General features: G+C 34.8%; 6 protein-coding genes across 6 annotated transcripts; 3 read left to right on the forward strand and 3 right to left on the reverse strand.

Moving 5' to 3' along the window:
- Positions 1–241: 241 nt before the first annotated feature.
- On the forward strand, positions 242–5,480 carry LOC110801894 (uncharacterized). Its single transcript, XM_056826847.1, has 6 exons — positions 242–833; positions 928–1,137; positions 1,671–1,940; positions 4,020–4,790; positions 4,888–5,240; positions 5,327–5,480. Exons 1-4 carry the CDS (start codon positions 546–548, stop codon positions 4,458–4,460), a joined length of 1,209 nt encoding a protein of 402 aa, XP_056682825.1. The 5' UTR covers positions 242–545; the 3' UTR covers positions 4,461–4,790; positions 4,888–5,240; positions 5,327–5,480.
- A 137-nt stretch (positions 5,481–5,617) lies between these two features.
- LOC110777819 (uncharacterized) lies at positions 5,618–7,650 on the forward strand. The gene is made up of 3 exons (XM_056826848.1): positions 5,618–5,700; positions 7,132–7,201; positions 7,299–7,650. Exons 1-3 carry the CDS (start codon positions 5,651–5,653, stop codon positions 7,602–7,604), a joined length of 426 nt encoding a protein of 141 aa, XP_056682826.1. The 5' UTR covers positions 5,618–5,650; the 3' UTR covers positions 7,605–7,650.
- A 2,902-nt stretch (positions 7,651–10,552) lies between these two features.
- Positions 10,553–14,414, forward strand: LOC110803634 (protein FAR1-RELATED SEQUENCE 5-like). Its single transcript, XM_056842598.1, has 4 exons — positions 10,553–10,559; positions 11,556–13,002; positions 13,983–14,340; positions 14,397–14,414. The coding sequence occupies exons 1-4, from the start codon at positions 10,553–10,555 to the stop codon at positions 14,412–14,414; spliced, it is 1,830 nt and encodes a 609-aa protein (XP_056698576.1).
- Positions 14,415–17,154: 2,740 nt separating this feature from the next.
- On the reverse strand, positions 17,155–18,470 carry LOC130472167 (uncharacterized). The gene is made up of 3 exons (XM_056842640.1): positions 18,343–18,470; positions 18,056–18,265; positions 17,155–17,585 (listed from the first exon to the last, which is right to left on the reverse strand). The coding sequence occupies exons 1-3, from the start codon at positions 18,400–18,402 to the stop codon at positions 17,469–17,471; spliced, it is 387 nt and encodes a 128-aa protein (XP_056698618.1). The 5' UTR covers positions 18,403–18,470; the 3' UTR covers positions 17,155–17,468.
- A 968-nt stretch (positions 18,471–19,438) lies between these two features.
- Positions 19,439–21,271, reverse strand: LOC130472168 (uncharacterized). The gene is made up of 3 exons (XM_056842641.1): positions 21,070–21,271; positions 19,878–20,497; positions 19,439–19,799 (listed from the first exon to the last, which is right to left on the reverse strand). The coding sequence occupies exons 1-3, from the start codon at positions 21,253–21,255 to the stop codon at positions 19,571–19,573; spliced, it is 1,035 nt and encodes a 344-aa protein (XP_056698619.1). The 5' UTR covers positions 21,256–21,271; the 3' UTR covers positions 19,439–19,570.
- A 619-nt stretch (positions 21,272–21,890) lies between these two features.
- Positions 21,891–24,852, reverse strand: LOC130472169 (uncharacterized). Its single transcript, XM_056842642.1, has 7 exons — positions 24,535–24,852; positions 24,281–24,410; positions 23,582–23,667; positions 22,549–23,305; positions 22,276–22,458; positions 22,104–22,184; positions 21,891–22,019 (listed from the first exon to the last, which is right to left on the reverse strand). Exons 3-7 carry the CDS (start codon positions 23,653–23,655, stop codon positions 21,906–21,908), a joined length of 1,209 nt encoding a protein of 402 aa, XP_056698620.1. The 5' UTR covers positions 23,656–23,667; positions 24,281–24,410; positions 24,535–24,852; the 3' UTR covers positions 21,891–21,905.
- Positions 24,853–25,275: the final 423 nt, after the last annotated feature.

Genomic DNA, 25,275 nt, shown 5'->3' on the forward strand with positions numbered 1-25,275 from the left:
TTGATTATCATATTTTCCACGTATAGACTATGCCTTATCAGTGAAATCACAGATCCTAGCATGAAATTTAAACTACATTACATGTTTATTAGAATAATGCTTGAAATTTGAACTTCCATCTGCCTATAAATGTTGCATTCTGATCTGGTTCAGTTATATTTATGTAGCTGCTGTTGGGTTTTGGGCTTCTGCCTAAGTGGATGCTGGTGAATTGAAGGCTATTAGGGCAGGTTCAGCTAATTTCGTTTACCTCGGTTGACTTAACTAGCTTATTTTTTGTGTTTAGTTTTCTGTTATTTTGAATAGATTTTAGGCTAGCTTTATTCTTTTAAGCTTGCAGCTTGTTGCAGGCCTAAGTGGCAGTTTGAGCTTGTACAAACTTGAAAGCGCTTTTGATTAATATTTTTTCTTATTTACCAAAAAATATTATGGTTATTTATTTTCCTATTTCAATTATGGTTATTTATTTTCCTATTTCATTTTAATACTTGAATTGTACTGTGACTCACCATAAACCAATTCTTTGTTAGGAATTATTAATTTTTATGGCTTCCGGAGAAGATCATCCTCCTTCTCAGGGGGATACACAGGAGAAGACGAAGAAAAGCGCAAGTCACAAAAGGAGAGGGCCTACAACGGCGAAGTATATCATGGAAGATGATGATGGACCATATGCTCTTCAGTGGAGTGACGATGGTTCTGCTATTGGAGAATTCATGAATAGGTACATAGCCTATACTGGGTCAATTACTCGTTCAAAGGTCAAGATTCACATTACACACTGGAGCATGGTTGATGAGGAAATAAAGGAAAGATTATGGGTTTGTATCAAGGTACAATGCTTTTACTTTTGTGTTAGCACCCCTTTCCCACGTGTCATTCAATGTCTCGTGTGTACTCTAACATTAAAAAATCATGTTTTTGTAGAAATTATTCTTGTGTGATGACAACAAGAAAGAATTTGTGCTGAGGAATTGCAATAAAAGGTGGAAGGATTTCAAGACCAGATTGACGAGCGCGTATTTCAATAAATGCACAAAAAATGAAGTGGACAACCCACCATGGAAGGAATATGCAGGCATTGATGAGGAAGATTGGAAAGTCTTTAAAGAGCAACGTGAATCAGATGAATTCAAGGTGATTAAACTTACTTATATGTGTTTGTTTTAAACTCGGGAACTGTTGCCCCGAAGCAAGAATCAGCCTTATTTGATACTTCATTGTTCTGTGAAGACTTATCTTCTGTTGCTCAGATAGGTGCTGTTAGTTTTGAGAATGAGCAGTTTAGTCCACGGCTAGGTTGTGGCAAAGATCCTTTGTCCATGGATAGGTTGGGACTTATATTTGCATTTCTTCCAGTTTTACAGTGCATTCATGAATCTTAATGAATACTTTTTAAACGGAGTATATAATATTGGAAATCTATCCCAAATCATAAGTTAATTGACTCATTAATGATTAGTGTGAATCTTTTCTAACAAAACAACAATACATGCCATATGGTTTAGGACAAATGCGATCAATGAGAAAACGCTCTTCTGGAGAAACATATGGGACTGGCACTGACTTTACACACACAAAAACACACACCTTGTGAACCTCAAACATTTTTGCACGATTCTTCTCTTTAACTGAAATACTTATGCTGGAAATTTTATTTCTTTTGGCAGGTTACCAGTGAAAGAAATCGAGCTAAACAAGCCAATAATTTGTATCCCCATCACTTGGGTCGCGGTGGATATGGAAAACTAGAAGAACGGTTTGTCCAAGAGCAACTGAAAAAGGCCATGTTGTCTGGTGCATCTTCTTCAAAGGGTGTTGAATCAGGTGAAACACCTGTAGTAACTCCAAGACCTCGTTATGAAAGGTGGATGGATGGAAGAAAGGACAAGAACGGGAATATCCCTAATGAGAAAACGAAATTGGTTGTAGAGAAGCTCGTAAGTATCTTTTTCATATTTCTCTTTATAATTTCTTAGTCTATTCTGTTAACTGAGGTGTGAATTGTGGCCCACCAATTAAATTTCCCTCCATTTTTTCCTAACATACGTTCATTGTTTGACTTCTTCTCTGCCATTCTTCTTCTTCTTTGATTTGCATGACTAATCTGTTGCTATTTGATCTGCATTTCCTGCTGCTGTTATCTGATCTGCAGTGTTTTTTTTACTGATCTGCACTAATCTGTTATGTGATCTGCACTGTTTTTCACTGATCTTCTATCTGATCTGCACTGTTCTGCACTTATCTGTTATCCGATCTGCACTGTTTTGCACTAATATGCTATCTGATATGGACTATTTTGCACTGATCTGCACTAATCTCTTGACTGATTTGCACTGATCTGCACTGATATGCACTGGCAGCACTGATCTACACTGACTGACCTGAATGATCTGTAGCTGTTGCTGACTCGTTTGTTTAATATAGTGCAGATCTGCCTGACTGATCTGTTGCCCTGTAACTAGAATGTCCCCCGTGCATTCGCACGGGATGTATAAAATGTTAGAATTAGAATAAAGTGTAGTCATTGTTTAAACTAATAGCAATTACTCCATACAAATAAACCTGCTAAAAGGGAAAATGAAATCATAGATCCTAAATAATTCAAAATTGCAAAAGACTATTCCTACTTCAAATAGTAGAATGTAAACCCCATAGAGTCATCCATAAACCAGTAAACCACATACCCATTTCCATTTGTCACTTTAGTTAATCTTCAATTTTAATAGTCGTTGCAATAAAAAATTTACAAAGGAAAAATAAAATCATTCATCAAAATTTAAAAAACTTACACAAAATCATATTTACCCTCCAAGATAAGTTATATAACCAATACCAAGTAAAACTCATTAGACTAAAAAAAAAACTATAATTGTAAAGTTATAAACTTGTAACACATAACGTTGACACCTTCACATAAATAGAGATATCATTAACAGTAACCAAAATCCACCAAATAACAAATTTTGGGAAGGTACATTTCTGTTGTCAACCGAGTCATGATCCATGCCATGCCACATTCACTATAAGTGCTATCTATTGGTTCTGTCTCCTGATCAAGTTAAGGCCTACCAAAGTCGACTTCACAAAAGTTCATGCGAAAATTATTTGCTAAGTATTGCGTACTTATACAAGCTTATGATATGACCTTGATGTTCTTGTGAAAATTTGATCTATAAACACGAATCATCCCTATTAGGTAAAAATTGTAAACTAAAACAAAAGGTCCTCAGTTCTATTTCTGTCTGATGTGATCTGACGAATGACGACTAACATTCAGCATGTAGCTACTTCATACTTGAGAAATTGAAGTACATGCACCAACAATAATTAGTGCCATTTTTCCTATATGGGGTGAAACGACCAATATGTATTAAACAACTCTAGCATGATCCATTAACCAAAATTTGGTCCACATAGGTCCTTTTTCCCTTATGGAATAAGAAATAGATTAAGCCGTTAGGCGGGAAGAAGCGAGGAATATATTGAATAAATAGAGATATCTTGACTGATTTGCACTGATCTGCACTGATCTGCACTGGCAGCACTGATCTTCTATCTGATCTGCACTGTTCTGCACTTATCTGTTATCTGATCTGCACTGTTTTGCACTGATATGCTATCTGATATGGACTATTTTGCACTGATCTGCACTAATCTCTTGACTGATTTGCACTGATCTGCACTGGCAGCACTGATCTGCACTGGCTGATCTGCACTGACTGACCTGAATGATCTGTAGCTGTTGCTGACTCGTCTGTTTGATATGCACTGATCTTCTATCTGATCTGCCTGACTGATCTGTTGCCCTGTAATATTCAAATAAAATTTCACAAATATTAGCTAATCTAAGTTAAGACTCCTTGAACGTTTAAACTTTCCCCAAACCCAATTCATTTGCAGGATTCCTTTATTCAAATCAACTAAAGTTATTAAGTGTTTAGTAAGTGAATTCATAGATTACATAATTCACTTTATTAAAATCTTTTGTCTGATTATATTGTTCCGTTTGCAAACAGAATGAGCTAAGGGAAAAGGAAAAATCAGGGGAGTTTGTTTCTCATGGAAGCCATGACATTTTAACTGAAGCGCTTGGAAATCCTGAGCATGGAGGCCATGTAAGGGGAGTGGGCGGAAAAGCAACGCTTACATCAGTTTTTAAAAGAAAGAGGCGTTGTAATCAAACAGAGGGTATGCTTACAATTAAACAAGTGGAAGAAATTACAAATTTCCTCACTGAACAAGTAAGGGAGCAGACAAGGGCTGAAATGAGAGTTGTTACCCTTGATGTCTTGAAATCTTGTGGTATACAAGTACCTAAAGATTTGGAGGTTAATATGGTTGATGTTCCCACTCGTAGTAGTTGTCAGTCTGTTGATCCCGATCCTTTCGCGAATGGCTCTAAGGTTCTTATCTCCCTACCATCATTTGCTTTTCGTACTGTTTTTGCAAGAAAGTAAGAGTATTGCAAGCAACTAGGTTATTTGTGTCAACCTTGTTCATGTATTTTTTTTACTTTACAGGAGCCAATTCCTTGTGATATATTAGTACTTGAAGAAAGCTCTGGAAATCGAGTTGTGGCAACAGGTACATTGTTGAAAAGCGTACCAGGGGAGCTTGTTCATGGCGTTCCATTACTTGAAGATCATGTCAAGGTGAAAATCCTACATGTTGTTGAAGGTGAAGAGAATACACCTCTACCCTTGCCTTTTTTTGGGCACGAGTCCCTTGGTGAGATAAAAGGAAGTTGGGCTCAGTGGCCTCGTTCACAAGTCAGATTATCCATTGAGGTGACATTAATTATACTTATTGATTTCAGCTTATCAATTAACACTTATTGATTTTGATTGACACTAATCTTGTTTTTTTTCATAAAAATATGTATAGAACTTGATCGATCAACCACCACCACCAAAGAAGATTAGAAATAATCTAATGGAGGGTAAGAAACTAGTTGACACCGGTTCAGCTGTTGAATCTCGTTTTAATGATAATGAAGAAGAACTCACCCCCTTCCTTATTGGCAAGGACATGTTTTTGGCATTGCCAAATAGCTGCAAGCAATTATACAACTTGTATAAGAATCGAGATGTTGATTTCAGCGTTGATGTTGATTTCGAAGAGGATATCTTATACTATCCTGATAAAGTTTCTTTTACTGCTTACGTGTTTGGTGATGATCTTAAGAAATTACTGAACATGGAATACATACGTACATCTTGTGTGGATATCTGGATAAGGTAAAAAAATGTGATCTCTAAAGTTTGTTGAACTTTAGCTAGATATGATTAATACAGGTTAACTAATACTTGTTGATATGGTTAAGGTTTTTGCAAAACGAGATCACGAAAAACAAGCTCCAAGAAGAAGTTGGATTTTTTTGTCCGCATAAGCTAGGGCTGGTTAAACTTCGTCCCAGTATCCACACAAAATATGTGAATCATTCAATTACCAAGCAAAGTACGAAGAACTATATACTTGCCCCGATCCGTCAAGAGTAAGTACATTTATACTACTTATTGATTATAATGCTTTAAATCAGTCCATTTTTTTCCTTTAAAACTAATATCTTCCTTGTTTATGCAGTAAATATCATTGGATGTTGGTTGTAATTTGCCTTGAAAGAGGGGAAGCCTTTTTCTTTGATTCCATGGCTGATGGGTCGTTAGAGAATTTGCATACCAAAGGCTCCTTGTCTGTGTAAGTACTCTAGCTTCCTTACCTCACACTCTTCTCTCTTTCTCTCTCCTCTTTCTTACTCTTCACTACCGACATATCTTCGAGATTCAATCTGCAACTATAAGCCATTCATCGAACCAATAATTTCTGCTTTACTGGCTGCATTGTGGCATTTGTATAAATGTATAATTGTAGATGGCCTTGACTATGTTGGATATCTGATCATTTATCTAAAGTTTTACATTTGCGCTGGAACTAATCAACTACTTATTAACTGCAATTATACTAGTATGTGCCTAAAGAAATAGAACTCTGTCTTCCAGTGTTCTCCAGAAGCCAATGGCTATTTTAGGCTTTTGCTTTCCGTTTTACCTTGACATCCAAACTCCTCTAATTTGAATCCTTGCATCTTGGATTTTGTTACATGTAGACCAAATAGGAGTTAGGTTTATTTGAGACAAAGGATACTAATTCAATTTCTGCTGTCTCATGGTAGTCCAAGCTTATTGATGCCTTCTAGTCTATATTGATTTGTTCCCTTGCTGTAACATCTTGGATTTTGTTACCTGTAAACCACTTATTGCTATATTGATTTGTTCCCTTGCTGTAACATAATCTTATAAAACAAACAAGTTAACCCAACATCAGTAAATCAAACATATTTGTACACCAATTGGGAAGCAAAAAATGAGATACAACCTTGGATACTTTGGCACCACATGCAAGAGGCAGCCAACATAGAGGCGCATGTAAAGATATTTACAGTGTTTGCGCCATCACCACCGGTACCGATAATGTCATTTATATAGAATGTGGCAAAAACATAAGCTAAAATGAGTATAGAATTATCAGCTCGATCTGCTGCAAGAGTAGCCTGTAGCAGAAACAAGCCAACAGAAACACAAGCTAAAATGAGTATATAATAACCATAGCAAACACCAGAATCAAAGAAGTCTCAGCACAAGGAGTAAGGACCAAATATCCAGATGACAGAAACGGCACAGGAACAGTTTCTTTTTTCTTTCTGCTCCACTAATCAAGTATAACATGATTAACATCTATGATAGACTTAATCTCACAGTTACTGTGGTTCTTAGCTTTTTTTGCACCCTGTAGCTTCATTATGTTTGTTAATGTCTGCAAGTTAAATAAGGGATTGGCTGATTTTGCAGTTGCAAAATAGTTTGGGCTGTGTTGTAGTTGCTATGGGAGCTGAAAATGTTCTAAGGCTTGCGCCATTTCATCCAACCTCTTCTCAGCTTGAACACATAAGCTGGATTTAGCTAAAGAAACCATAATTTCATTGTGAATCAAGTTTCACAAACTGAATATTTGCATGTTCCCTTGGCAATCTTTGTGCTAGCTTGTTCCCTAGATATTATGGCTTTCCCCTTTAACAGTATGAACAAAAGCAAAATTAAATTATGTGGATTTTTTTCCTTTGATGTTCAGCGCATATAGGACTTTAATGAACATGGACAAAGGATCTCGGAAAACGAAGCTAACGTGGAAGGTGGTTAAGGTAAATTTTTATTATATTATATTTTTTGTTGTGAGAATAAAGACCTTATTTATTTATGTGTTGACATCATTTTTATCTTATATTATACGTGGTGAAGTGTCCTCGTTCTCAACAAGTTGGGCTAGTTGAGTCCGGCTATTATGTCTTGAAGTATATGGATCAAATAGTATCTCTTGTATTGAAAAAGGAACGTGATTTTCAAAAGGTAATTAACGTATCAAATTTTTTAACTTTAAATTTGCACTTGCTTAATTGTTTGAGTGTACTTGCGTCGATTCTAATATATCTATGCATTTGGTTTTGTTTATGTAGCATTTCACTCTGGAGGCATATACTCAAGAAATTATCGATGATGTTCGTGAAAGATGGTGTAGATTTTTCATTGATAATTTTTTATAGTTAATTAATTTCAGTTTGACACTTAGTTGACATAAACTTCTCAAATTCGTGTCCAGGATTTTCTAATATGTAAAAATACAATCAAAAGTATTATGTATGACTTTTATGAAATTTTGAGATTATATTGCAGTGGTTTGAATTTTTATTTATGCCATTTAATTTCGATCGGTCTGAATGTGGCCATTTAGAAAAAAAATGTGGCGCATCTACAACATCGTCGACGTCCATTTTTGTCGTCGCTTCTCATGTATACAGGAAATACCGTAAATTACTATATACGTCGCCTCTTAAAAAACAAGCGACACCATAGTGTACCATATACATCACCTCAAATGAAGTAGGCGACACTATAGAGTATCATATACATCGCCTCCAATAAAGGAGGCGACACCATAGAGTATCATATACATCCCCTCCACTATGGAGGCGACACCATAGAGTACATTTGAATCGCCTCAACTTAAGCAGGAGACACCTTAGAGTCCCTTTGAATCGCCTCAAACGAAGTAGGCGACACGATAGGGCACCATATGCGTCGCCTAAAACGAATTAGGAGACTCAGAAAAGTACATACAAATCCATAAATTTCCTATTCAGAGTCGCCTCTAACATAAGAGGCGACACATAAACTGACCTACAGTGTCGGTTCATAGGCGACACATAAAGGGGGTACCTATAGAATCGCCCCCTGTGGAGTCGCCCGTGAAGCGACTCTATAGGTGGTTAAGAGGCGACTCCAAAAGGTGTTTTTGTAGTAGTGATTACAGCTTGTTTATGGTTTTTCTTTTTCTCTCATTAGTGTTTTTTTGTGGTTTATTTTTGTGCCCTTAATTTTTTGTGGTTCATGAATGAGATGGGAATGACATCCATAAGCACGCCAGGGCAGGGCATGGCCCAAGCACCGCATGCCCAAGGCACAACGATCGGACCACATGCACAATGCCCCGACTATAAGCACACGATACGAATAAAATTTTCGGTCAAGTCGGGACACGATACGAACAAAATTTTCGGGGCATTGTGCATGTGGTCCGATCGTTGTGCCTTGGGTATGCGGTGCTTGGGCCATGCCCTTCCCTTGCGTGCTTATGGATTCCATTACCATCTCATTCATTCGTACCGTGTGCTTATAGTCGGGGCATTGTGCATGTGGTCCGGTCGTTGTGCCTAGCTTGGGCATGCGGTGCTTGGGCCATGCCCTGCCCTTGCGTGCTTATGGATGTCATTCCCATCTCATTCATTCGTACCGTGTGCTTATAGTCGGGGCATTATGCATGTGGTCCGATCGTTGTGCCTTGGGCATGCGGTGCTTGGGCCATGCCCTGCCCTTGCGTGCTTATGGATGCCATTCCCATCTCATTCATTCGTACCGTGTGCTTATAGTCATGCGGTGCTTGGGCCATGCCCTGCCCTTGCGTGCTTATGGATGCCATTCCCATCTCATTCATTCGTATCGTGCTAACGATGGCATTGACGTCCCATAATGCTCCTTAACCAAGGTCTCGGGTTCGAGCCTTGCGAATGGAAAAAATCTCAACTGGGAGGGATGCTGCCCATCGAGGTACCCATGCAAACTCCCGCGGGAGATTAGTCCACTTGCCGAAGGCGGTGGGAACTCCTCGTAGTAGAACCTAAAAAAATCAACCTCACCATCTAATTAAATAATCTATCTAATATATCTTATGTCCTACCACCCTATTAAACAAATAATTTCAGAACTACACCCACCCGCACCGCCTAAAATGAAATGGTCCCCACTTGTTTTACCTATTAAAATATCTACCCAACCCCACTTGTTTTATTACTTTATTTCATTTAATTTTTCTTCTTAATACCCGTGTCCGGCCAAGTGAATCCCTTAAATAAATACGGAGGGAGTATTACGGAGTACTAGCTATTTGGTTTTTTTCAACTCTGTATTTTGATGGAGGTAAAATAATCAACTTAATAAATTGCATACATGATTCATTACTCGAGCTTGAGCTAATATTTGCAACAAATGATATGATAGTCTATTACTCTGCATAAGTTTATAATTAGAACTAATAAAATTGGTTAATTCCACCACGTACACTTTCCATGAGCTACTTCAATAATTCCTTGGAGTTTCCTTTCGCTCTATATATCCTTCTCACCTTTCCTCAACTCGTGGGCGAGATCGACTAGCTTAAACCGTATGTAATGCTAATGCCTACTAGATTCTTCATTAATATATTAATTAACTTATCCAGATTTATGATATGTTTCAATATAATTAAAAATACACGTAACATAATATGGAGTGTATGTTATTTACTTAATTATACAATTCATAAATTGTTACATGGAATTCCTAATTGATATCATGATATGTGGAATCACGCATACGGTGTTCCAATCTTATTATTACCAACTGGTAAGGTCATTCTTGTGCTTAGCTAGTACATGTTGTGTATATATACTCGTATGATTTGTTTTGTTTTGACTTATATAGTAGAAAAACAATAAATATATATATATATATATATATATATATATATATATATATATATATATATATATATATATATATATATATATATATATATATATATATATATATATATATATATATATATATATATAGGGTCCCCCTCCAATGAGAAGGACATTAAAATGGGAAGAATAGGAAGCCACCGTAGCCGTCCATCTCGCGAAATCTTGAGCCGTTGATCTCGCGCGTGAAAACAACGCGACAAATCCCCAACAACCAAAACAACGCCACATTATTTCCCCCAAAATCCCGACATTCTCTTTCTTCTTTCTAAAATCCTTCAATGGCGAAAACCTACGAAATCCAAGAAACAAGAATTAAAGAAATCACGAGAAATTTGTTCATGGCTGAAACCAAGAATTAATTCTTCCAACTCGATTTTATCATCCTTCTTGCTAAGCTATTCAATTTCTGCTTCTCCTAAAAGAAATTCGTCCATAATGGAAGGTACTTTTTTTAATTATTGAACAAATTACAAATTGATTGAGAAATTGAATTGATTGATATTTTTGATTGAAAATTGCGTTAATTTTGAATGAATTTTGCATAAATTTTGATTGTGTCTTTGGTTGTTCATGAGATCGAAAGGGAGAGTAAACCCCTGTTTTTAATTGCGAAAATATTAAAATTAATGAAACAATAATTCATTTATAGTGAATAGAGTTGATTAGTAATTTCGAATGAAAATTGCGAAAATTAGTAAGTAAATTGCATAAATTTTTAATTATTCATGTTGAGTTTTAGGGGGGGTTTAAAGTCCCTGCTGTTCGGTTTTTGAAGAAACAAAAAAGAGATTGCAACTGATAATAAATTGAGCAAATGAGCAAAATTGTTGCAACTGTTTAGGGTGTGAACCAATTGAGCAAATGAGCAAAATTGTTGCAACTGTTAGGATGTGAACCAATTGAGCAAATGAGCAAAATTGTTTCAACTGTTTAGGGTGTGAATCCCCAATTGAGAAAATGAGCAAAGTTGTTACAACTATTTAGGGTGTGAATCAATTTTACTCATTTATGCTAATTTTTGAGAATGAGCAAAATTACAGAACTGATTTTTTGGAAATTATTTGCTCATTTGTTCAAATGAGCAAATATGGACAAAATCAGTAAATGTGTGGAAGAAATTATTTTGCTCATTTGGTCAAATGAGCAAATTTTGGCACAAGCAGTAACTGCCTGGAATATTAAATTTTGCTCATTTGGTCAAATGAGCTAACTTTGCCACAATTAGTAAAAGCCTGAAATATGTAAATTTGCTCATTTGACTTTTGGCACAAGCATTAACTGCCTGGAATATTAAATTTTGCTCATTTGGTCAAATGAGCAAATTAATTTTGCTCATTTGATCAAATGAGCAAATTAATTTTGTTTTGCTTGAATCTGATTGTTACTGCTTTCATTTAATATATGTAATTATTTTTGGTTTGTGCATTGCCTATTTCAGTTCCTACTGTAGTTCTTACAATAGAGTCTACAGAGCCTGCAAAGGAGGGGCCTGCAAATCCTACAAGAGTATCTACAGTGCCTACGATAGTCCCTATGGAGTCTACAACAGAACCTATGGAGCATAGAACAGTACCTACGGCGCCTACACCAGTCTCTACAGTGCCTACAGAACAACCTACACCAGTCGAATATATTCGAAGTCCTAGAGCAGAAACATATCTGACTCAAGATGGAACTAGGGAATGGATTCCATATTGTGTTGAAGATAAGAAACCACGTGAAGGAATGGTATTCAAAACTTTAGAAAAGGCTATCGAATTTTATAAGGAGTATGCTGTAATATGTGGTTTTGACGTTCGTTCATCTACGGTATACAAGAATAGCAAAGGTATCGTTCAAAAGTATTATCTTTGTAGTAGAGAAGGTATCTTAGAATCCGAAGGTAATTATGATGAAAAAGGGAAGCGACGCCGTAAAAGAAACTCAAAGAGAGTTGGTTGCAAGGCTAGAATCATTTGGAATCTTATCAATGAAGATGGAGAATACAAAGTTACCAAATTTTTTGAGCCTCATAACCATTGCCTAGCCTCTCCTACATCCATGCCATATTTGAGAAGTTCAAGGAAAATGACGATGGTTCACAAGAATTTTGTGAATAATAATACAAGAATGAACATTGGACCAACGAAATCTTTTCGGCTATTTAAGGAAAATGTAGGTAGTTACGACAATGTTGGAGCCACAATGAAAGACTTTATGAACTTTCATAGAGATTTGAAGGAGCACATCAAGGGTGATGATGCTAAGATGTTAATTGAGAATTTTATACGAAAAAGAGATGTTTTCAATGGGTTCTACTTTGATTATGCCCTAGATGAACATGATCATGTTTCCCATCTGTTTTGGGCGGATGCAACTAGCCGTAAAAATTATTCATTGTTTGGAGAGATGATATCCTTTGATTGCACCTACGACTCCAACACATACTCAATGGTTTTAGCTCCTTTCACCGGAGTAGACCATCACAAGTCTTGCATAAAATTTGGGGTTGGTTTACTTTCTAAAGAAGATGCTCAATCATTTGAATGGCTTTTTAGGACTTTCCTTAATGCTATGGGAAATTGTGAGCCTAGATATTTGATAACCGATCAAGATCCGGCAATGAAAGTTGCCATAAATGAGGTGTTTGTTAACACTCGCCACCGACTTTGTTTGTGGCATATAATGAAAAAAGTTCCTGAAAAAGTAGGCCCTGAGCTCAAACAAGATGAAGATTTTCTTAAGTTGTTAAATGAGTGTGTGTGGGACATGGAACAAGAATCCGAGGAATTTGAAGCTACTTGGAACTCGCTTATGGTTCAATATAACCTTGTGGAGAATGGTTGGTTCCAACATATGTTTTCAATAAGAGAACATTGGATACCATGCTACTTTAGAGATCTCAGGTATGGCAGCATTTTCTCTCTTTATTAATATGCATTGATGTCAAATTTTTTTATTTTGTTAATCTAATTTAATCTCATCAAAAATTTGATATCATTTCTGCTTATTTACTTTCTGTCAATCTGTTTTTTTGGCACCTTTCACCAGTTAAGTTGTGATGTATGGTGTTTACTTGAAGTCTAGCTTAAGATTAAGTTGTTGAGAATGCTCTTTCCAGATAAGTTACGTCCTGCATTCACTTTTTTGAAGTCTTCTTGTATCCTGTCTTCTTGAATCCTGCCTTATTAGATTTGTGGGTTTCTGATTTTTTTTCTGTGCCTTTTTTGATTAATTAGGTACAACTTTTGTTTTTTTTATTAATTATTCTTGCTCCTTTTCTATAATTGGGGTGTTGTTTTTTTATTGTTCAGATGATGTTTGCATTTTGTGTAATTCAAATTTGGTTTGATTTGGGGTTTTGGAATTGCATTCATCTCAATAAATTTACTCATTTAAACAAATGAGCAAAATATATTTACTCATTCATAATCAGAAACTTTAATTTCTGCAAATGAGCAAAATTCATTTACTCATTTGTTTAAATGAGTAAAATAAATTTACTCATTTAGACAAATGAGCAAAATAAATTTACTCATTTAGACAAATGAGCAAAATAAATTTACTCATTTAAAATCAGAAACTTTAATTTCTGCAAATGAGCAAAATTCATTTACTCATTTGTCTAAATGTGTAAAATAAATTTACTCATTTAGACAAATGAGCAAAACAAATTTACTCATTTGGCTAAATGAGCAAAAAAGGTACTCATTTTTGGAAATGAGCAGAAATATGTCCAAACCATAATAGTTACTTGTGTAGAAAATTTACTCATTTGTCTAAATGAGCAAAAATATTACTCATTTGTGCAAATGAGCAGAAAATTTTTTGATTACTTTTTTGTTTTAAATGTCATAAATTTCATATGTTAAGCTATTGAATGCAGGTTAGGAGGCATTTTAAGAACTACCTCTAGATCAGAAAGTGAGAATAGTTTTTTCAATAATTTCACCAATCCGCATGTGACACTTGTAGAATTCTGCATGCGTTTTGAAAGTGCAATGGATGCACAAAGGCACAAGCAAGATAAGCTAAATACAGAATCCATTCACTCTGTTCCTCAATTTATAACTCCATTGCCTTTGGAGAAACATGCAGCTGAGGTGTATACCAGAAAATTTTTCTACATGTTCCAGGATGAGGTGTACAAGGCTTGTTTCAGATGTGGGATTAGTTCTATTAGAATGGAAGAAAATATTGAAATCGCACAAGTCATGGACCATTCTCGACAGAAAACAAGTAAGGTAACATTTAATTCTGGAAATCTCATGACATCATGTTCTTGCAAATTGTTTGAGAGATTGGGGGTTTTATGTAAACATGCAATATGTGTTTTAAATGCAAGACAAGTTACAAAGATTCCAGAGTACTACATTCTTGATCGATGGACAAAAGAGGCAACCAAAAGGCCAATTTTTGATATGCATGGTAACTTCCTTGAAGAATGTAGGAAGATGAACACAACAACTAAAATGTTAGGGGAAGTCTGGTCGGAGATTTTTAACTGTGTAGGCCTTGCAGAGGGAAATGAGGAAAATTTGCAACAATTTCTCGATAATCTTAGAGATTTTAGTAAGAATTTGGTAGAAAAAGGAAAGTGTGTGCCAATGACAAAAACTCAAGAGATGGAGCTTTTTGTTGGTCCTAGTGCGTCTTCTAACCTCAACATCCAAAATCCAATACCATCAAAGAATAAAGGCAAGAGACATAGAATAGTAGGAGAAAAGGAGGCAGCAATTGAGCAAAGTCAGAAACCCAAAAGAAAATGTAAAGCTTGTGGGGCATATGATTATCACGACAGTCGTAACTGCCCGAACAAAACTACAACCTAAGCAAGGTAACTGCCAAATTAAATTCAGCTTATTTACTTTCTGTCAATCTGTGTTTTTGGCACCTTTTCACCAGTTAAGTTTTGATGTATGGGGTTTACATGAATTCTAGCTTAAGATTAAGTTTTGATGTGTGGTGTTTTCATGGAGTCCAAGGGAATTGTGTCTACTTTGTTAATGATGATGATCTCAAATTTGTATCTTCTTACAGCCTACTAGATGATAGGCAAGAGTATATATTGACCATCAACATCAACACAATTATTCTTTTAATACCTTCTTACTGTAAGTCTCCTCCTGATTTTCTGCTGGTGGGCAAGTTTTCCCTAAATGTTGATGGTCAATATATACTCTTGCCTAGTTGTTTATTGTTGTTAGCTCAACATATTGCATTTTCCTTTTGGAGAGGGATTAGAATTAATTTACAGAGGGTTGAAGGAGAGGTGTGTCAGGAGGAGGGGGGTCGGGGTCGGGTAAAGTATAAAGTAAGCTATGATAGATTCCTGGATTACTGGGTGCGGTTTTGAATTTTATGTGCTGATTGGGGGTAATGATCACGAGTAAAAACCTCAAAATCTTAATCCACTCTGCAAGATGGAGTAACCATTTATTGTTGTCGGTTCTGTAACTCGATATTACTGTAAGGGCTAGAGGGGAAGATATTGTCTCTTTTGCGGATCAGAAAGTGTGACTAGTAATAAGTGTTTTAACCTAGAATTGTTTATTTCACGTGGCAAAGATAACAGAATGGTTACTATATTAATGTTACGTTCGTGATCTCTTGATCACCCACCCATCTCTATTCTATTATAGTTGTTGTGTGTAATTCTGTTTGGTTATTGTAAACCTCTGACTGGAAGTGTAATTCTGTTTGGTTACAGCCTACTAGATGATAGGGTAACCTTGTTTTCACAATGCCCCAACTTACAAACCCCTCTCAAATCTCCTGTCTGGTTTAATCTGATGCCACAACATCAACATCAACATCAACATCAACATCAACATCAACATCAACATCACAGGTTAGTAATTAATGTACTCACTCGATCAGTATTCATTCATAGTTGTGTAATGCTCTTTCCGGATCAGTGGACATTATTTACTAGAAACATTCTCTTTGGCTCTCTCAGGTAACTAGGAATCTAGAAGCAGTGGACATATTTAGGCACGTAGATGATCGTCAAGAAGCTGCTGAATGCTTAGCAAGGGAAGCTTTGGGAAGAATGAGCAAAAGCAACATAAACATTTCCTGCTTAGTTATTCTTTTTGAGTACAATTTTGTACATTTTGGAACGTATTTAAGTGTAACAACTAATTATTGTGGAATACAATTGGCACTGGAAACAAATGAGAAAATATTTTTGCTGTGTTTATTTCTTGTGTTACATCTTGCACTGCTTAGTTCAGTGTTCTATTTATTTCTTGTGAACCGCATTGATGATCTGAACTGCATTGTTCAGTAGAGGAGTGCAAAACAGAAGGAATATTAAAATTTGCTCATTTATAAACAAATGAGCAAATATTTGGATTCGAAACTTAAATATTTGCTCATTTAGAATAATGAGCAAATATTTAGAATCTAATCTATATTTTTTGTTCATTTAAATACAATGAGCAAATATTAAATTGAAATTCAAAATTTTCTTATTTAAAAACAATGAACTAATGTTTAACTTTTAACTTCAAATTTTGCTCATTTCCAATCAATGAGCAAATATCGAAGTTCGAAATTTAAAATTTGCTCATTTAGAGACAAATGAGAAAATGTTTAGACTCCTATTTGCTCATTTAGTATTTGCTCATTTAGAAACTTTAATATTTGCTCATGTAGTATTAATGAGCAAATGTTTAAATTCCAAACTTTAAAAATTGCTCATTTAGTAATAATGAGCAAATGTTTAAATTCCGAACTTTAATATTTGCTCATTTAGGAACAATGAGCAAAAGAAAAAAACCGAACTTCAAATATTGATCATTTACAATCAATGAGCAAATATCGAAGTTCGAAATTTAAAATTTGCTCAAATATCGAAATTTAAAATTTAAAATTGCTCATTTAGTAAAATAATGAGCAAATGTTTAAATTCCGAAATTAAAAAATTGCTCATATAAAACCAAATGAGCTATCAAACACCAAATATAAATTAGATCTTTGATATTTGCTCATTTATAAATAATGAGCAAATGTTTAGACTCCTATTTGCTCATTTAGTAACAATGAACGAAACTTTAATATTTGCTCATTTAGTAATAATGAGCAAATGTTTGAATTCCGAACTTTCAAAATTGATCATTTACAAAGAATGACCGAATGTTTAACTTTCAAAATTGCACCTATTTCTTTACTGCTGAAACAACACTACTACAACCAAGATATACAGAATCCCCTCGAGAAGATACTGACTGAACAGTTACACCAATCTTAGGTATCTTAAGACCAATACCAGATGGCTGACGGAAGTCAAGGACGCTAATGGAATCAGCAGTGCAGAACAACCCATCATTTCCTTCTTTGCAGAAATTAGAAGAATATGAGATCATCTTTAGCTAACTCTGGTTTTGCCTTTGATTTTCTTGTCTATGATGACTGATGCTTCATTGATATCACTTTTGATTATATCCACGCAATATTTGGAAGCAAGTTTGTCCATTGTCAATAGCTGCAAAAAAAAACATCCGTTAATCAAAATTTAGTGGCGTTGACCTAGTAAACAGCAAACACCCTTCCATGTTGCGATGAACTTGAGTACTTGAAACAAAAGGAATTACTTTATAAAAAAATTCCAGAATTCTGATCCAAAAACTGCAGATTATTTGGAGGAAAGGTTTATAAAGTAATCTACAAAAACTGCAGATTACTTTATAAAACTGCAGATTATTTGGAAGCAAAACTGCAGATTTTTCATTAATTTTGCTCATTTGATCAAATGAGCAAATTAATTTTGTTTTGCTTGAATTTGATTGTTACTGCTTTCATTTAATATGGTTGGTAAAATTATGGTGCATGCCTTACAGTAGAAGAGTAGAGATTGATTTAAGAAAAATTTTGAACAAGAAATATATCACTGGAAGAAAACAGTAGAAAGCAACTATTTTCTACTAAAAATACTATCAATATTAAAATACTTACATCGTTTTTCTTCAAACCACAATCCCACTTTTTCACTCCCATATAGGCCTCCATGTGCCGCATAAGAGAAATTCCACAGTATTCGTGCGCAGCATCAGTGGATTGCCAATCAAAAGGCAGCAAACAAGAAGTCATATTCATGATATCTTTCTTCAACAAGTTACCTTGTACCGAGCCCTGATTTCCCATCACGTGGGCAAATGCATACCTCTGTATAAAATATAACACGTGTATTAGTAAATATCAATAGCTAAGATAAACAAATGTAAGAGATTATAATTGTATACCAGGTTCTTCATAAGGTTACAATAACTTGGAAAACCTTCAACCCAATCAATCAAATCCATTGAATTTAGGAGAGTGTTGAAGTAGACAAGAAAATAATGGGCAGCCCGACAAACAGGGAAGAAATACAACGCAGTATCCTTGATTTCAAACCGACTTCTCTTCAATTCTTTGTCTGCTGCTTCTAAAAACTTTGCATTCCTAAGTTTAACAGATTCCTTGCTAAATTCCAAAATCATTTCCTAAAATGATAAAAAATAGATGTAAGAAATAAATAAAAGACGATATGTGTTTATGTTTAAACAATGAGAATATTGAGCAAATGATCGGATTTAAAATCTATCTCCAACAAAATGCACATAGGAAAAAACATATATGTCACAACTTCAAGAATGAGAACAATCATATAAGATTCTTCCTGAAATAATGCCAAATCATCGCAGCAATTAAGATTTACACATCTAAATCTTAAAAGGTTCCACTCAATAAAGCTACAATAAAGATAGAAGCTCTAATTTCTCTAACAGAAATAGTTACTGGTGAAACGGTAAGAGATATTTTCAACTCACAGATGAATAAGCTGATATGCAATAATAGGGGTGCCGAAGCAAAGCCAACATCGATTCTGCAAAGTTTGCTCATTTGGTCAAATGAGCAAACTTTGGCACAAGAAGTAACTACCTGGAATATGTAATTTTGCTCATTTGGGCAAATGAGCAAATTTTGGCACAAGCAGTAACTGCCTAGAATATGAAAATTTGCTCATTTAGTCAAATGAGCAAATTTTGCAACAAGCACTAACTGCCTGGAAAATATAATTTTGCTCATTTGGTCAAATGAGTAAAATAGAAGAAGTAACTTTCTGGCACAAGCACTAACTGACATGGCTACTTAGTGAAAAATTTCTATGATTTTATGATCCAAATTAAAGCACTGAAGTGTCATCCAGGTCGGACTGCCAAGATCCAACACTAGTACTTGAGTTAAAATGAAAACTCTGAGTGAAATAGGGGGTTGAGAGACTACAGGAGTAGCGTACTCAAACAGTTTCTCACCAGAGAGGCAGAAACTAATTCGTTTAGAATATTTGTAGCAATGTGCCAATGTTTTGTTCAAATAGCTGAATGTCCATCCCTTGGCCTTAAGACAGGGGAGGGGGACTAAGCATTCTGATAATTCAGGAGATGATATAGCCAATGCCCTAAATGAGAAACTTAAATGCAACCAAAATCATTGAAGATTTTTTAACAAGAAATAAAAACTTACTGCTGGTAGACAACTGAAAAAGAAACGAGCTGGTGAGGAATCAGATTTGTATTGTTCTTTGGAATTTAGAATCAACAACCAAGCGTCAATTATGGGAGAGAACATTCCATTGCCTTGTTTGAATGACTGAAAATGAAGCCTTGTCAAAGAAAATTCATCACGTTCACCAACTTTCCACACAAAAAGTTTTTCACTGAAAAAAAAATCAAGTAATAAATCAGAATGTAAGTTAAATGACTTTTTTTTTAAAAAAAAATGATAAGAAACATACTCAGCAGGTTCTTGAGGGTTTATCACATAATCCACAATGGCTTTTTGTGCAGGTGTTAGCGCACTTTTTATATTCACCATTCGATCCTTATATGGTGAGCACAAAGACTTCGACAGAGTAACTTCCCTATTCTCCACCTTCTGCCTTTTGTTTACCTCACAGGGTCCTTTTCCTTTTGTTGGTGAATCCCTCTTTTTCTGATTCCTCCTTCTATCCAACCTCAGTTCTCTTTCAGCCACTTCTTTCTCTAAAAACACCGCTTCTTCAAAAATTGCATTTTCATGGAATTTAATAACAGTGTCTATCCCTGGCAGAGTATCATCCACCTCAACCTCGTTATCCTTCAAAATTTTGTGTAAAACATCAGCAGCAATTTCAGAAACAGTTTCATTAATCGGTGAGTCAAGACCAAGGCTAAAGGACGGGGGTACCAGCTCCTGTGCACATCTTGCATTTTTGTTTCGTATCCCTTTTTCAACAATATCATCCCAAGCTTTAATCACAATCAGATTCCTCCAAAACTCATCATCTTCATCTTGGCTAAATCTTAGAACAGACTCTTCACGAGGAATTTCAGCACGCTCTTCACGAGGAATTTCAGCACGCTCTTCACGAGGAATCTGCACAAAAAAAAGAATCAGAAATCTAAGCAGCTCTATGAATCAGTCCTTATCTTTGCTCATTTGAACAAATGAGCAGATGTTTTTGCTCATTTGAACAAATGAGTAGATTGTTTTAAATAAGCAGATTTTTTTGCTCATTTTAATTTTTTTTTTTGCTCATTTGAACAGAATGAGTAAATTTTTTTTTCATTTACATGAAATATGAGTAATTTTTCTAATATCTTCTTCTTCCTCCTCCTCCCAGACCACCCAGAAACTCTACCAAAAATCCTCAATTTAATCAATCCCAAATTCCACACAAAAAATGTAATAACTCAATTAAAAATTACTAGCTCATTTCTAATATTCACAAAGATATATTCACCGACAAGTTAAGGATGGCAGCGAAAGAAAGAGGGTTGGAAACAGATATATTCTACTTTGATCAAAAAGCTATTAACTGGGAAGACTATATATTGAACACTCATTTTCCTGGTTTAGTAAAATATGTCTTCAACTGATCAAAACCATTTGCAACAGCAAAAGTAATTAAGGTGATCGATAAAAATTATACAAAGTCGTAATCATACCCCAGATTGATTCTCTGTTATATTTGGATTGGGAGTAACAACATTCTCTGTTTGGTTGACGTTGTTTGTAGAAGAACAGTTGTCCCACACAACTGAAGCTGAATCTCTCAAGGACTGAATTCTTTGATCATCTGGGAAATCAGAATATGCTTGTTGCGCCTTTAGCTGAAACTTCTCCATTGCCATTGCAAGTTCATTAGCAGCAACAACCAACTCCAAAATACAATCCTACAAACATGACACAATAAGCAAAACTTTAAACTCGAACTTTAAATGAGAATATTCTGATCGAGGAACTAAAACAGGCTTAGGGAATTCAACTCAAATCCTATGATGGTGGTGAAATCAATGTGATAGAATTGAGGAAGTTTGAGGATTGTTGATTTCTTATTTTTGACTCAAACCTCTGTATTTTTTCATTGCTCGTTTGAACGATTGAGAAATCAATAAGCACGTATACATGAGATCAGCATAAATCGAGGGAGTGGGAAATTGGGTACACGAGTCCCGAGAGGATAAATACGAATTTAATCAGGGATGCATAAATGAGTAAATTACATTCAAATTTTGCTCATTTGTGCAAATGAGCAAGTTATATTTTGCTCATTTGGACAAATGAGCAATCCAAATTTTGGTGATTTGTTAAAATGAGCATGTTACATTTTGCTCATTTGGACAAATGAACAACTTACATTTGAATTGCGCATTTGGACAAATGAGCAAGTTATATTTTGCTCATTTGGACAATTGAACAATTCAAATTTTGCTCATTTGTCAAAATGAGCAAGTTACATTTTGCTCATTTTAACAAATGAGCAAGTTTCAGAATGCTCATTTTAACAAATGTTACTTACTTGTTTCAACTGAAACTTGTTCTTCTCAACAGGAGGGTTGACATTTTCTACAATTTGAGGGGCTTCATTCTCTTCAGGACAAGCAGAAGCGTTTTCCTTCAAGAAAAAAAAAACAATCCGTGTTAATATAGTGGTATAAAGTGCTTAAACAATATGAAATAAAAATATACAAAAATTAACCTTTGATTGATATTCAGGAACTTCTTGTTCAGTCGGTACATTTTGTTCGGGATTCTCATTTTCAATAACCTCTTCTTGTTGCTAAATAAAGTGATAAAAAGTTAATACTATTCAAACTCAAAATAATAATAAAAAAAAGGAAAAGCAGTTAAAAAGGTATTGAATTGAATACCTTTTGAGTTCCAGATGTTTCACCCTTATCTACTGCATCATTCATCCCGTGGAATGCAATCCTACCCAATTCGATCTCAAGTTTTTCTCGTGTGGATAGCATATTACAATTCCATCCTTTTATTATAGGCAGTGATCTTTCAATACGCACTTCCTCTAAGGCAACTTTATCCACATAGAACAGCTACAAAAAAAAAAAAAAAGATTAGATGATAAATAAGAGAATGTGAATGAAATTTATAAAAAAAAAAAAGAAGAAAAAAACAGTAATTACCATAAGAAATACCAAAGATCCAGCAAACCATCTTCCCTCTACCTCTTCCCAGTACATCTTACTGTTAACCAAGCATTGAAGCACAAAATTACACCAATTCAAATTTTTGATTTGACTCATTTCCTTCAAATAACGCAGAATCCAGCAGTTAACAAATTGGTTCTGTCCTCCATGAATAAGAGTCGAAGTAACAAGAACTACGTAATTCCTCAACCACATATCCGAAGATGCTTTACTTGACTTCAAATGATCAGTAAGAACCCCAACAGGAATCAGTTGAGTGAAAGTCTCCTTCACCTTCACATTTTCACCTTTAACTGCCTTAACTTTTTTTGCTTTTTTCGCTGCTTTCTCCTTCATGAACTTCTTGAATTGTTTCTTCCAACAATCCAAGATTTCTACGTCCTTACAATCATTATCCAAGTTGATCTCTTCAACACCTAGAGGAAGCCCCAACACCTCGTGCACGTCCTTCTCAGTGATGAAGAATTCATTTCCGTGAATTCTTAAACAACACGTATTAGCATCAAAACTCTCCACAAGAAACAAACCTAGATGTAGTGGCAGTTTGGAGATTTTCAAAGATAAAAGGTCCCCAAAGCCTACATTCTCGATTGCACTTCGTTGAGAAGCAGAAATCGTCTTGTTCAGTTGAGCAATACTATTCGGGGACATCCTTGTCAACAACATGGGTAGTTCTTTCTTTATAGGTATTGTAGGTTTCCTTGCAATATGTTTGAACGATACTGTTCGCAAGCTACATTAAAATTAAAAAAAAAACACATTCATAATCAATTATTAAATTTTGCTCATTTGGTCAAATGAGCAAACTTTGGCAGAAGCAGTAACTGCCAAGAATATGTAATTTTGCTCATTTGGACAAATGAGCAAATTTTGCAACAAGCAGTAACTGCCTGGAAAATATAATTTTGCTCATTTGGTCAAATGAGCAAATTTTAATAGAAGAAGAAAGTTTCTCGTATAAGTTATGTTGCTCATTGTCTCAAAATGCAGAGAATGAAAAGTTTAGTACCTCGGTTTAGCAGCTTTTGAAGCAGTGACATTTTCATCTTTAGGCAACTTCGGTGTTGAAGTGTTATCAGCCATTTTACATGTATACTGTTAAAAAAAATATCAAAAAAAGTCAATAAAATGGAATTTTAGAGTAGGCATAGTTGTTGATTCAGAAATGAGCAAAATGGAAGCAAATGAGTAGTTATTTATTTGCTCATTTTAAATAAATGAACAAATTTCTAAAATCCGAAACAATAATTTTTACTCATTTACAAACAATGAGCAAATGTTTCAATTCAAACATTAATAAAATGAGCAAGATTTTCAAGAATGAGCACTTTTCCAGACAAATTAAATGAGCAAATTATAAAACAAAATAAACGAGCATGATTTTCAGAACAATATGAAAAATGATCATTTTCATAAATGAACACATTTTCCAAAACCAGAAAAATGAGCAAAAATAAATATAAATGGCTAATTTTAAATAGTAATTGCTCAATTATTTGCTCAATTTCACTAAATAGTAATTGCTTATTTAAATATGACCTAAATTTATTAAAAAATAAAACTAAAAATAAAAAAATAATTCACGAAAAACAAAAAAAACTAAATGCTATGTCAAATTAGATCTACACAATTTCACTTCAAACAACAAAAATCAACTACAATTACACATTATATAACCCTAAAAATTGAAAACACCAAAATCACTCACTAAAGAAGAGGACGAAGATATTGAGACGATCGGCGATGAGTTAAAAGTCGCCGGAGTGGTGACCGTCGGCGAAGAGTTGTCGGAGCAGTGAATTTCGCCAAAAATTGTTCGCAATTTCCTCAATTACTACCTAATCACATAAAACAAGAATAAAATTGATGTTAACTACTTTTCAAATGAGAAAAATTAAAAACGAAATTAATAAATCATCAATGCAAACCCTAACATTTACAAAAAAAACAAAAAAAACTCACAAATTTGAAGAAGAGAAGACAACGCGTTGATAATGTCACAAATTTGGAGATGGTGGCGGCGCGACGGTTGTAGCAAGTGACGAAGGAGAACACGGTGGCGAGTGAAAATGGAGGAGAGAGAAAATGAAGAGAGAAAACGTGAGTTCTGGAAATGAGGAGAGAGAAAAGTAAAACGCGAAAATGAGGAAAGAAGTTTGCTCATTTGATTTTTTTCATATTTACGAAAATGCCATTAGTAAACCGCGATTGATTTGTTTTCAGCGGTTAGATTTAATCACGATGAACGCACACGATTGCTTCTCATTCTTCTCATTTTAAGCTCCCTTCTCATTTGAGTGCAATTCTATATATATATATATATATATATATATATATATATATATATATATGCTACTTTATCCGTTTTTTAAAGTTATTTACGCTTTGAAATACGTGTCCAAAATATGAAAACTTTGATTGTAAATTCTGACTATTATATTGTAACGCCCCAACCTCTAATTCAATTATTAAAGCATAATTAGCAGCGGAATTAACCTAATTGGTCGGGACATTACCTGCCGTAACTCCTTCTTGGGAATTACAAGGCAAACATCAATCATAAGCTATTAAATACTCCAAAATATATATAATAATCCTTTATATTACCAAAATAAAAGTACATAACTTACTAAAAGTCTTTAATTAAAACTATTAAAACTATAAGCATAAACTAGGTGAATATTATTAAAGTGAAAATTCATT

The sequence above is a fragment of the Spinacia oleracea genome, chromosome 4 (genome assembly GCF_020520425.1).
Source record: "Spinacia oleracea cultivar Varoflay chromosome 4, BTI_SOV_V1, whole genome shotgun sequence".
In the NCBI taxonomy this organism is placed as follows: domain Eukaryota; kingdom Viridiplantae; phylum Streptophyta; class Magnoliopsida; order Caryophyllales; family Amaranthaceae; genus Spinacia; species Spinacia oleracea.